This window comes from Sinohyriopsis cumingii, chromosome 6 (genome assembly GCF_028554795.1).
Source record: "Sinohyriopsis cumingii isolate HCF-2022 chromosome 6, ASM2855479v2, whole genome shotgun sequence".
Lineage (NCBI taxonomy): Eukaryota > Metazoa > Mollusca > Bivalvia > Unionida > Unionidae > Sinohyriopsis > Sinohyriopsis cumingii.
In genome coordinates, this window is record NC_142966.1 from 62,600,048 (window position 1) to 62,613,594 (window position 13,547).

The 13,547-nt window shown below is 37.4% G+C and overlaps 1 protein-coding gene across 1 annotated transcript in view; it reads right to left on the reverse strand.

Moving 5' to 3' along the window:
• The window catches only part of LOC149797069 (uncharacterized), a 243,610-nt gene that overhangs the window by 53,782 nt on the left and 176,281 nt on the right, over positions 1-13,547 (reverse strand). The window contains exon 12 of the mRNA XM_089961743.1: positions 3,211-3,412. Coding sequence (XP_089817869.1) covers positions 3,211-3,412 — 202 coding nt within the window. The remainder of the gene's footprint in view (positions 1-3,210; positions 3,413-13,547) is intronic.

Consider the following 13,547-nt stretch of genomic DNA (forward strand, 5'->3'; position numbering starts at 1 on the left):
AATCACTGGCATGAATTTGTGCCAAGATCTCAGCCCTGGTACGAGGCGATAGATCACGTTTCTGCCTCTTACTTTCTTCTTTCTTCTCGAATGAATGGGATCGTTTCATCTTGAAAGCAAAAAGTCAAATGACTCAAGTTCAAACACCATAAACTACTTTATAGTCATAGCAGACCAGCGTATATAAAAGGGTGTGTGTCTTGTCCTTTCACTATTCATTTCACTCTCGAGCCGAGCACAACGATGGAAGAGACTGATCAGATGGAACGTTTCGTCAGAGCTTTGCGAGGGGTCATTAGAAAATTCTCTTCAGACCAGCCTACGGACTACTCTCCTTCCTTTAGAGATAAAAGTCAAGATACTTGCTATATCTGCCAGAAGAAAGGGCATTGGTCTTCAGAGTGTCCAGACCGTCAAAAAAGAAAAAAAACAGGGGATAAAAGAGACAAAAGTCAAGATACCTGTTATTATTGTCAAGAAAAAGGACATTGGTCTCCAGATTGCCCAAAAAAGAAACAAGAGGAGTCAGAAGAAAAAAGGAATTCTTCAGAAGAAGAGAGGGATTCTTCAGAGGAAGAGAGGGATTCTTCTGAGGAAGAAAGAAGACAGGTGAAGAAAAAGAAACAGGAGAAAAAAAGAAGAAGGGAAGAAAGCGAGGAGGAAGAAGAGGAAAAGAGTGTGACGGTGAAGAAATTCAAAAAACGGAGAGACTAAACAAGGAGAAAAGAAGAAATCAATGAACTTTTTATTAAAGTGTTGTGTTGATAATTGTGAATTGGATTGTAAAAAATGGAGAAAAGAATAAATGAATGATATAAGGTAAGAGTCTTTGAGTTTTGATTTTAAAATAAGAAGCTACACTCACGCACTCATACACAGACACGTACTATAAGGGTAACATGGGTGAGTTTTTTTGAGTTATTGGCAAATTGAAATTGTATTTCTTTTCGAGAAATGTGGGTGGCCCTGAAAAGGGCCTTTTTTTCATGGTGTAGGGGTGAGTTTAAGCAATCAATTTTAACTGCCTTAAGCCTTTGCCACGGCCAAGGCCTACTTCTGGACTGCGTAATGTTGATGATGATTGGGTTGAAATCACTAAGGGTGGTACGGTAGGCTTAGTCACAGGGTTGACATGTTTGGCTCGGGAAGGTCGTATTCTCTTCGGTCGTGATAAAGAAGTCTGATACATTTGTTTCAGACTTCTTAACTCCGCTAAAATGTCCAACAGTACCGTGACCGTTTGATTTTCACCCTCTTGTTTCTTTGCTGCTACTTCTTCTTGCTGTTGTTGCTGTTGTTTTTTTCTTACCTCTTCTTCTTGTTGCTGTTGCTGTAGGAGAAAAGTCTGTTCCGCTTCCTTTTGTCGTTGTATAAATTTCTCCAATTCTTCTTTCTGTCTCTGTCTAAAATTCTCCACTTGCGGTAATGAAGAAAGTAACGAAGGTTCCGGAACAAATTCTTGCGAGGAGAGAAAATCCACAAAATCCCAATTCACCTCTTCTGAAAGTAAGTCCGGGTTCCCTTGGGCAGTCTCCCCTGCTGGTGCACCCCACTGGATCGTTTTCTGAGTTTCCGTCATGTTGAATCACTGTCGCATAGATTGACTGCACACAAGCGCTAGCGAATCTATATTGACTACGTGACGTCACAGACTGCTCTCTTCGGATTGGATGCGAGCTGACTGAATTCTGTAACGCGTGTTCGGATTGGTAAATGAACTCAATCCGTTTCAATCCTTTCCGCCCCTATAAATAAGCGCCGTTCACTGCATTGATTCACCTATTCTAAGAGCCTCAACATGTGGACAGACGTTGAATCTTCAACCCTTGTGTCAACGATGATGTTCAGGACGGACATGCTCATGTATGTCCGATCCAAGTGGACCGTTGTCAACAGGACCGACACGAGCCTATGGATACGTAGAATTTACGTGGAGAGGCAAGGATGCCTGAAAAGAGTTTTAGTTTATGGACCTACCATTCGACGAAGCCTAAGAAGAAGAAGATGTTGCAGATGCCCTTTATGTTAAGGGCATATTAACATAAACCCAAAGGCCCTTTTCAGGGCCAGCCATATTTCTCGAAAAGAGATAGCCTTTCCATTGCCTACCCCTTTTTAAAAAAAATTTTTTTTAAAAAAATTTAAAAAAAAAAAATCCCATGTTCAATTTCCCTTGTCGCTAGACAAGCCCAGGGTTTTTTCCCATGTTAATTCCCCTTGTCGCTAGAGTGGCCCACGATTTTTCTCCATGTTAAATTTCCATTGTCGCTAGAGTGGCCCAGGGGTCTCTGTAATGCTAATTCCCATTGTCGCTAGGGTGGCCCCCTTCACTACTTACAATGACCAGTCACCCAACATTGTTTTCAGTTTGATGGATGTAATCTTGTTTTTACCAGCCATATTGCCAGAAGGCTTCTCTCACATGAAGCAAATGAAGACTGGAAACAGAAATATGATGCACGCTAAAACCAGGACAATACTATTAACTGTCGAGCTGCATTCATTCTGCTGATATGCATTTGATCCAGTTCCATTTCCTCTGCAGCACATATTGTCAATATTGTGCTCAGTGTGCAATTAAAACACAGCAAGCCAGCCAACCTTGTTCCATGTGTGCAGTTTTTTAAAATGCTCTCTTCACACATGGAACTATCAATGACAGTTAAAATTGGAGATTTATTTCTTCTTCTTCCTGGGCGGGAAGAGAGGAGAGCTAGTGAATCTGCTGACAGTAAGCATTTTTAAGTTACACTCTTACACAGTGACCTGAACATTTATGGAATTTTTAAAAAAAGCAGTTTAAATAAGGTAGATGAAGTGAATCGTGTGAATAAATAAAGACTAGTACATCCAATTTGACATTTTTTAAATAATAGTGTTGTTGTTGTTGTTGTTGTAGGGCTTAACGCCATTTTTCAGCACGCGATTGGCTATACATGGCGGCCAGTATTAATGGTGGAGGAAGAACCCGGGAAAACCCCGGAAAGAACCACCGACCCACGAGAAGCTACTGGCAGGCTTTCTCACATACCCACATTAGCCGAATCCGAGACTCGAACCCACGCAGACAGAGGTGAGATGGCAGTGATCCGTAACAGAGAGCGCTTTAGACCACTCGGCCACTCGGGGCCCCAAATAATAGTGTAAATGATGTACAATTAGGGTGTGATCATTAATTAGTACACTGCAGAGGGTTCACATTCTGCTTACCTTGCTATTTTCTGCTAACTTCTGCTTTACAGTGGCCTCTGCCTCCTGGTCTGGTGCTGCATTTTTGTGAGCTTTCAGTTTTTTGATCTGCCGATCTTTCTGACTTTTGTGACTAGATATGCTTTCACCACTACCTCGTCTCTCCCTTAACCTATCAGGATGTTTCCTGTCCCACTTCCTGTCATCTTCATGACTATCTTTCCTGAAATTAAAATATAATTAAAAAGATAAAAAGAATTTTGATGTTAAATTTTTTTCTGTATAATATCTGTGGGAATAGGAATCTTTAAAGAAAGGCTCGTTTGAAGAAAAATGGGCTAAAGAACAGAAAGCAAATAGTTTTCACAACAACAAAAATGTTACTTTATGGAAACATTGATGAAAAAAATACAAGTCACTGGTATCAACAACTACTATGGTTACTTGGCAATAATGTTTCATTTCTTTTGAAGCTGTGTCTTTACTAAGTGTTGCCAATTGTGGGCCAGATCGTGGATTCCTTTGAAATTTTGTCCTATGTCCCCTGAATTTGACCCAGTACACCAACCTGTGTGCGCCTTTTTGAACACCACCCTGTGTGCACTTTTAGTCAGAAAAAAAATCTGCAAAATATGCTTGCAACTTTTCTTTATTAGCTGTCATTTCATATCCATTTGAAAACAATGTATCTGGCAGTTAAAATATTCAAGGTTTGTGATAGTTGGGATGCAATGTCAAGTTTCCAATGGCTGCCAGTGTCACATTGTTTTGAGGTTCAAGTAACATTTGTGGCAATGAAGTTGTAACTAATTTTGGGGTTGAATTAATGATAATAGAGAACATAAGTATGCAAATACACAATGTGTCATTTAACTTCAGATTCTGAACCTGAAAGAAGATTAAAAAAACATGGGCATTTATTGCAGTACAGGAAGATAAGGAGTGAACAGCAAGTTAAATGAGATGAAGATCGAGTACAAAACATTCCATGGTGCAGTTCATTTCTGGTTAATGTTGTCACGAGTTACTTGAGTACATTATAAAATGTTTAGGGCAATAATGTAAGTGTCCAAATAAAATAGTACAATTTTCCTTTGTTCCTTAAAAATGTGGTTTTACCCCAGATCTGGAGGGTGGGGGACACCCACCGATGGGATCCTAGGTGAAAAAGAAACCAAAACAAAAAGTACCTATCTATATATACAGCATTATTTGAGTACTGAAAATAAGCCCCAGTCAACTACATAAAAGTTAATGTTGTTGTTGTTACTGTTTTGGGTTTAATGTCATTTCTCAACACAAGATAGGCTATACATGGGAGTCAGTATAATCAGTGGAGGAAGGACATGGTAAGAACTATCAACCCACAGAAGGCTACTGGCAGGTCTCTCACATACCTACAATGGGCAAGCCTGAGACTCACCCATGCAGACAGAAGTGAGATGGCAGAGATAGGTAAAGGCAAGCATTTTAGACCACTCAGCCACCCAGGGATGCAATCTTAGATAATGTGGTTTATAGCACCTTTAGTACATATAAAAATATTTATTTCAGGTCAATTTGACCTTCTTTCACCTGCCTGATGCTGTGTATGGTTTGGGGATTTAAGTTGTCAATTACATAAAGATAACCTGATTATAAGCAGTTTTCAACACAAGAATGCAGCAGACATTTTTGTTATAGAAATATTACTTCAAAAATTCTCAAGCACTTTCAAAAAGTAGATTACAAAAATAAGAGTTGAAATATCAAAGGAGCATTTTAATTTCTGGTTGGTAGCAATTACAACAAGTGTTCCACAAAAATGTGTCTCAAAAGGAAACCAGTACCAAGGCGGCAAAGAAAAAACAATCTGTAATGTTAGGTAATACAATTTATAATTTTGTGACAAGTAAACATTTGCAGCCAAACTTCTGGTATCAACTAAAAGATTTGATTATTTGTGCTTCTGTCGTTAAGGAAACTATCATTCTGGTTTTAATTTAACAACTGTAAAACATTAAGCTTACTAGAAATACATGTATATCACACATGCCGAGTTATCCATTTCAATATTAACAACCTTTTGCTGATTTATCTACAAAAAAAACATTGAAAGCTTGGAAAAAAGTTAACACATTTGTTTAGTTGAGAAGAAAATGGTAAACAATCATCTTAAAAGAAAATACTTGTATTCAAGGTGAAAAGAAATTGGACCCAATAAAAGAAATATTAGATACGATGTACACATCAGAGATGCTTCTCTAACATGGATACATTGATGGATCACAACATTTACTCTGGCAACAGTGATTCAAAATACAGTCCTTGACTAACACTGCAAAACTTGTACTGCAATCTCAAGTGCAGGATAACAGGTTTTCTGTGCAGTTTCATCCTATGCACCCTGTAAGCATGCAATTGTAAGGAAAACAAAATTGAAAAATAGATCAACTATTTTGTTGTCATTAGGTGCCTGGGTTCAGGGATTTACTCCAGCAACTCTGCTACTAGTATTCAGTAAATCAATAAACTTTTCTGAAGACAGGAATGTTTTAAAAACTTAAAATTTTTGTGGAAAACCCTGGTACTAGTAAAAATAGAAAAAAAGCAACTATTTTTATGGCATGCATGTCCATCTATGACTATGCTGCCACTAACAACAGCTGAAGACAATAAAAACTTCAAGATGGCAATAAATTTCCACCTAAAATAAAATATTTGGAAATTATATGATTTAGGGGGTTTTTTTTGTCTAAGATTTGCAACAAAAAGTCATTAATTGCCACTAATGTAACATTTTCCAGATTTATGACACATAAAGCAACAAATATTTAACCGACTTCTTAAAATGAATGCTTGTACATAATGAGTGAATACTAAAAATTTTTTAAAAAGAGGAAGATCCGGAATGGAAAATTCCATAGTGTATCTCATTTCAGGTGAATCGGCTATTCATAATTGCTAATATATTTAGGAGTTTCTTGAGCACTTACAAATGTTTATTACAGTATGAGCACTTACAAATGTTTATTACAGTATGAGCACTTACAAAATGTTTATTACTGTATGAGCACTTACAAAATGTTTATTACAGTATGAGCACTTACAAATGTTTATTACAGTATGAGCACTTACAAAATGTTTTTTACAGTATAAGCACTTACAAAATGTTTATTACAGTAATGTACATGTAAGTATCCAAGGCAAAGATGTCAGTACAGTGCAGTTGACAAAGCAAAGGTGGCCAAAATGTCAAAAGCATGCAAGATTATCTCATTTTTACCTCTACTAGTGCATTGTATACAATTTTATTTGTCACTTTAAAATGTTGTGTGCCCCCAAATTTGGATGGTGGGAAACACTGCACCCTACACTTGGGAGCCTTGGTGCAGAACAATAGTACCATATATAGTCTTATAAGTCGAGTTCACATGCAAACTGCACAAAGATCTGTCATCATATAATGCTACGCAGTAACAGTAATCTGTAGAACAAACACCACAATCCCATATCTGATGGCACATTATGTTGTTGTTGTTGTGGGGTTTAACGCCATTTTTCAGTGTACTTGCCTGAATGATGTACATTAATTCAGTGTACTTGCTGAGTGATGTACTTTAATTCAGTGCACTTGCCTGAATGATGTACTTTAATTCAGTGTACTTGCCTGAGAGATGTACTTTAATTCAGTGTACTTGCCTGAGTGGTGTAATTTAATTCAATGACTGCATTTCCTTGATTGCTTTATACTTAATTATTTTGGTAGTGATAATCACGTCAAGGTACAATGGCCATTAGAAATGAAAATGTGACCAGTAGCTGTAAAGTTTAGACAAGTTGATTGACCTCAAAATATCAAGCTGATATGTAATAAATTAATGCATTTGCTACCCATAATTTATCACTACTTTAATTCCTGCATTGAGTTATCCACTTCATGTCTATGTAGCAAAATGTGACACAAGTGTTCATTTATTATTTCCTTTCATTTCTCTCTCATTGCATATGCACAACTGGCAAATCTATCAAAATATGATGGATTCAGTGAAATTCAGGTCTGCTTTTTAAATAAATGTATTCATAAGTCGATGCTGATATTTGCTGTTCAACCATATTTTGAAAGGTACTAACAACTATAAGAAAACACACACGTAATTTAAATTTCAAAGTCTGTACAAGGACAGGTAAAACCCCAGTAACTGCCCTATCAGACACACAAGATATCATAGGATAGATGTGTCTAATGCCAAACAAAATATGGCCTTGCAGATGCCATACCAGCTTGGCCCTTTGCAATGCTACTCAATACACAAGTACATTTCCACAAGGGAAAATAGCCTCAGTATGTACTGTGTTTAGTTCTCAGACTGTAAGTGATGTATTGTGGTGTTGTTTTTTTTGTTGTCTGAGTTGACCACATCAGTAACTGTAAACAACAGTATCATGAATGCCTGCCCTATGTATAATGGTCCTCAAAGTATGCAGTAGCTATGGAGATTACTGACCTGCTTATCTCAACGATCTGGACCCTTAGACATCCACAAAATTCAGTCAAGGAACTCACTCTAGAGCAAACATTTTCTGCAAAACCAAGTTTTCTTTCAGAAGCAAAGATCTTATCCTTTAACATTTTGATCCCAAAATCAACAGGTTTCTTTGATTCATTCAGTGCAAGCCCTCCACAAATTCTTGTCATGGTTCTAATCTAGACCTATGTACCTATTATGTACTGGTATTTAACAGCACCTTGGCACTAAAAGTATTATGAAAAACTCTTTCTTCTTTCAGTCACAATGACCTTGACCTATATTTTGACCCCCAAATCAACAGACTCTTCCTTAACCCGAGTGCAAAACATCCACCAAGTTTGGTCTAGGAATGTGCTGCAGAATTAATTTTATTTTGTGGAAACCATTTTTCTTGTTTCAGTTTGATCTTGGCATCTAACCTTTTGACCCTGAAATTTTTCTTTCTTATCCCAAGTGCAAGCCACTCAAAAAGTTAGGTAACTGCAGGTAGAAAACTCTTCTTAATTTAGTGGATCAAGAATTTTGGTCTTTTGACACAGGTATCAACTTCATTCTTCTATACCCCTTGGGTAATCCATCCACACAAAGACTACAGATTGTGGGCAACTCAAGTTATTGTTCAGAAATGAAATTGGTAACAGAAACAGATGAACAGACACATCATTAACAGAATACAATCTGTCCTATGGCAGGCATATAAAAACATACTCATAATTTAATATACATGCTGATACACAAATCAAGTCCAGGAGTATATCTGTTCCAAAGCAAAAATAATATACTTTTTTAACAGCAAATGTTCTGCCCTTTCTCCTTCCAAGTTTCATATACCATTTGACATGTAAAACTTACGGTTTTAAATTACACTATGGGATTGACCATTTAATTTTGGGTTTTTTCTTATAAATCAGATTTTTTGTTTGTTTACAGTTTATTGTTTCATCTAATTTAATAATAATAATAATAATTATAATATAAAAGTTTGAAATCAAAGCAAAATCTTTTTTTAAGCTACTTGGCATTAATTAGCAGGACTGAATTTTTTTAATAAATCTCAGGCATAGACTGGAAAATTAATGGTCGGTCCCTTAAGTCTGTCAGAGATGCACTGTTATTGTTTCTAACTGCATCAAAAATAGTCCTTGCAATGACTGGATTAGATGTATGTGACAAGATTAATTAATTCTAAGTGCACTGCTTACTTATTTCTGTACAATGCTACCATGTGCTTCCTGTGTACTTCCCAACTGCTGTAAAATAACACTGGACCAGAAAATATGTTAAATTAAGGATGGAAAGCTAATACTGTTATACAACAGTCAAGCCCATGGTAAGACTTGTTTCTCCTGCTAAGAAATCTGAAGCATCTCCTCACCATTGGTCTTCTCAGACATGGATCATTAGCAACAAATGTGGGTGTCCAAGTGGGGGTCATTTTGAGAAATCAGAGTTTTAAGTCATGTAAATCAGATATGGAAACATGATATGTCTGATGAGGAAAACTCTATACCCTATCAGACAGACCACCCTACTGATTGAAATTAATGCATCACCATGGTATGTTTTGGCCTCCCTAGGTGTTCATGGAGATTACACTAAGATGAAAGTCATGTCAAATTCAAAAGCCCAGTGAAAACAGCCATATAAATGTGTGAGTAAAAACACTTAATGTAATTGCATCATTAAAGCTTTTCGGAGTGAGATCATCTAGTCACAGATACAGAACTTGTGCCATAACATTATGGTATGTTCCCAGCCTTCTTCTGTGAGAAAATACCCACACACCTCTTAAATATTTCTTAATAAACACAAATCAAACAACAACAAATTTAAAACAAAAGGAAATTGTGATAACCATCACCTAATCTAAGTAGCTGCTATCTTGCATGGTACCAGTGTATCTCACTGACATTCTATGATCCTGTCATAAACAGCCAAGGTAAACACCAAGGATCAGAACAATGAGAGTTTTTGTCTATGTGGATTTTAATGGCACTTATTACACATTACTGGCTATAACATGCAAAGTGGCAGCTGTCAAGGGTAGGTATCAAACCTGCAACCATTGGGTTATAAGTCTAATGCTTCGTCCAACTGAGCTCCACGAATGAGACGTGTGTGTGCTCCCTAATTACCAATGGGTCATCTTCAACAATTCTTCTTTTCTACCCCGCCCCCATGTCAGTATTAAAACCTGAAATATTAGCATGTTTGATTCAGTAAGATTTGACCAGGGCACTGATATGCTGTCCTGAGAAAGAAAAACTTGAGCTACCAACCATAACCCATGTCAATTTATCATTTTTCAAAGGGAAATTGATATGCACCGTAGTTCACAGATTCTATGCTGTCTAAAATTTGCCGAAAGAAATGATTATCTTGGGATAATTTAGGAACCACTGCTTACGATTGGCTAGAGTAAATTAAGGCGTACACTTTGAAAGTAACGTGAATTTAAAGTGACGACCTTTAGTCTTAAATATCCTGAGAGGGGAGAAATCTAACTCCGGGGAAGCCTAAAAAGAATAGTGCTTTCCTTGTTAAACAAGAAAATGTGACCAGGTGACTGTCTTGTAAGAAAACACAGGGTTTAGTGCTAGGATGCACAATTTCTGAAAGAGAACAGCATTAAGAAACAGCTTTCTGGGGAAAGATGGGACAGTCCAAAGACAGAATTACGAAAAGAAAGAAGTAACGAGTTCAGAATAAAGAAGCCAAATCCAATTAACCACCCTTCTTACTAAGAGAGTGACAATGCAGTTTGGTTTTAATGTTTTTATGCATAGCAAAACAGCTCGCTTATTTAGTGTCAAGGCAATGAGAGCAAAGTACCTTGTCCAAGGACACAACATTGTAGCCAACCTAGGATCATCTGAGAGTAGGATCTGAACTCACATCCTTTCGGTTGTTGAGTCAGGCACACCAACCAATTATACACCATGGCTACAGCCTCTATGGTCATCTCATACAACCACTTACACATCATGACAACAGCCTCAATCAGTCATTTCATACAATGAAGTACCCAATATGGCTACAGCCTCCAGTCATCTCATACGACCAAATACACACTACGGCTACAGCCTCCATTAATTATCCCATACAACCAATTACTCACCATGACTAAAGCCTCCATCAGTCATCTCATACATCCAATTACTCACCATGGCTACAGCCTCCATTAGTCATCTCATACAACCAATTACACAGTCCATGGCTACAGCCTCCATTAGTCATCTCATACAACCAATTACTCATCATGGCTACAGCCTCCATTAATGATCTCATACAACCAGTTACACACCATGAATACAGCCATCCATTAGTATTTCATACAATCAAGTACTCAATATGGCTACAGCCTCCATCAGTCATCTCATACAACCAATTACACACCATGGCTACAGTTTCCATTAGTCATCTCTTACAACCAATTACACACCATGGCTACAGCCTCCATTAATCATCTCATACAACCAATTACACACCATGAATACAGCCTCCATTAGTTATCTAATTACACACCATGGCTACAATACTAGAATACATACTCCTTTTTCTTACACAGACATCATGATTGGAACAATTTCAATATATCAGACATCAAAAACATGGCAATGGCTTTAAAATGTTTGTTACACATTACTAATGAAGTGCCCTCTCATCATAAACCCCTTGTGTCAGAAAAACAGATATTAAAAGTTGATTTCTTTTAATCTGGTGGGCAAATCATAATAAAACTTGACAAACATAATTATAATTTATTTAAATATATCAAATGAGAATAAACCCTCCGGTGGCCTAGTGGTTAGAGCGACCACCTCGGAAGTGGGAGGTCATGGGTTCGAACCCCAGCCGAGTCATATCAAAGACTTACAAAATGGTACTAACAGCTGCCTCGCTTGGCGCTCAGCATTAAGAGGTCAGTGTTAGGACTGGTTGGCCTGGTGTCAGGATAATGTGACGGGGTGGGACATCATGCTACGTGTCTGCGGCATGATGCCCCAGTGCTAGACATCATTATAAACTGCCACACTGCAGACATTGTAGCGATATGACTGAAAAATTGTTAAAAGCTACGTTAAAAATACACACACACTCAAATGAGAACAAGTTTTTACCTTAGTCTGAATTCTCCTTTTTAACATTCTGCTTGATCTTTCACATTAGAAGGTGTGCAATGAAGTTGTTCTTATGAGACAAGAAAGTTTAATAGGAGTCCTGATTGGCCCCCTGATCTCGATATAAAAGATAATAAAACTGTTCCAGAATCTTGCAAACTAAAACTTTTAGCAAATGAATCGTAAATTTTTTTCCCAACTGTTGACCAATTCTTATTCTTCCCCCAACCCCCACAAACGACAGGCCATGGCCTAATTCCTAAATATTCTAGAAGATTCCCTGATTAACAAGAAAGTTACTAAGTTTTTTCCCCTCCAATACTATTCCACCCAAGATGCAAGCTGGGAACAGAAAAATCATGCAACTAGATCAGCATTTCTGAATTTCTTATTAGATTAGCCAGACATCTGGGTGGCCTGTGTGAGCTTAAGGTAAATCTAATCAGCTCCACCTACAAGGCAACCCCACTGTCTAAATGAATGTACTTCAGTTTCTACCAAGCCCCACTAAACCCTTTTATTAGATTTACTATTCTTGTTTATGGCATCATTTAAAAAGCATCACCTCAGAGTCAAACTTTGCGTTGCGTATTTTAAGTCTGTCTAGACTTTTCTCTTGGCAAAAGGTCTGAGAATAAAACTGGTGCCAAAGAAATAAATCCAGCATAAGGACATGGTAATTATCCTTCAAACAAGGCATTTAAATGAGCCTCTTATGATCAAAAGGGCACCTTATTTTATCAAGAATTTCTGCTCTGATTTGAGGATTGGTAATTCAATTGTTGCTACTATTGTTGTATAATTAAGAAATCTGCAAGTGGAGTAGTTTGACTTCTGAAGTTCTTAAACTCATGCTTCATATGTAGATCACCCCAAAAAGGTGGCAAAAGTAAAATCCCAGATAAAGTCTTTCACAGACGTACTTATTTTTTCCCACTCTTTCCTTAACGCATTAACCCCTGGAAGTTTTTGTCATTTTCGCCTGAAAATCAAGTAGGAAACACATTTGAAAGCTATTTCTGAATAGATCTGAAAACACCAAATCGCAGGTGATCTTTCAATAACATACTGCCTAGTTGTGTTAGAAACATCGTTTTTCAAAGGCTATTTGGCTCGTGCATGAGCAGAAGGGTAAGAAAAAAATTTTATATATTTTTTTTGCTAAACAGAGCCATTATTTTTGTATCGAGACCACTCTTTACACCAAATACCCATCTTATCCTACTTTTTGCAAAGGTTCATCTGTCTGTTTGCAGTTCATACCAGTTTGTCTTAGATCTGAGACCAAAAAGTCTAAAATTTGGACACAAAACTGGATTCTGACCACGGGTGAATTTTGGGTAGAAAAAAAATCGGGTCCAAAAATGGAGTTTTTTTAATCTGTATTTTGTAGTGCAACTAGATATTCCAGATTATATGGTATCATTGTAGAACTACATCTGTCTACCTTTCTATAATACCACCCACTTTAGTGTATCATACATGACACTGACGCTACAGAGCTCGGCAGTAGACTACTACCTCCTGTCATGTTAACTCGTCGCTAGGGGTTAATGTGTTAACAAAAGATATACACGCCATAAAGGCTTTGACAGGAACTCTAATGCAGCACACAAGTACCTACCAAACTTCAGTATCCAAAAGGGGACCTTCTGACATTTTAGTGACCATTACAAGTTTTTGGTTGGCCCAATAGGTCGTCACCATGGATATTCAGACAAAAAAA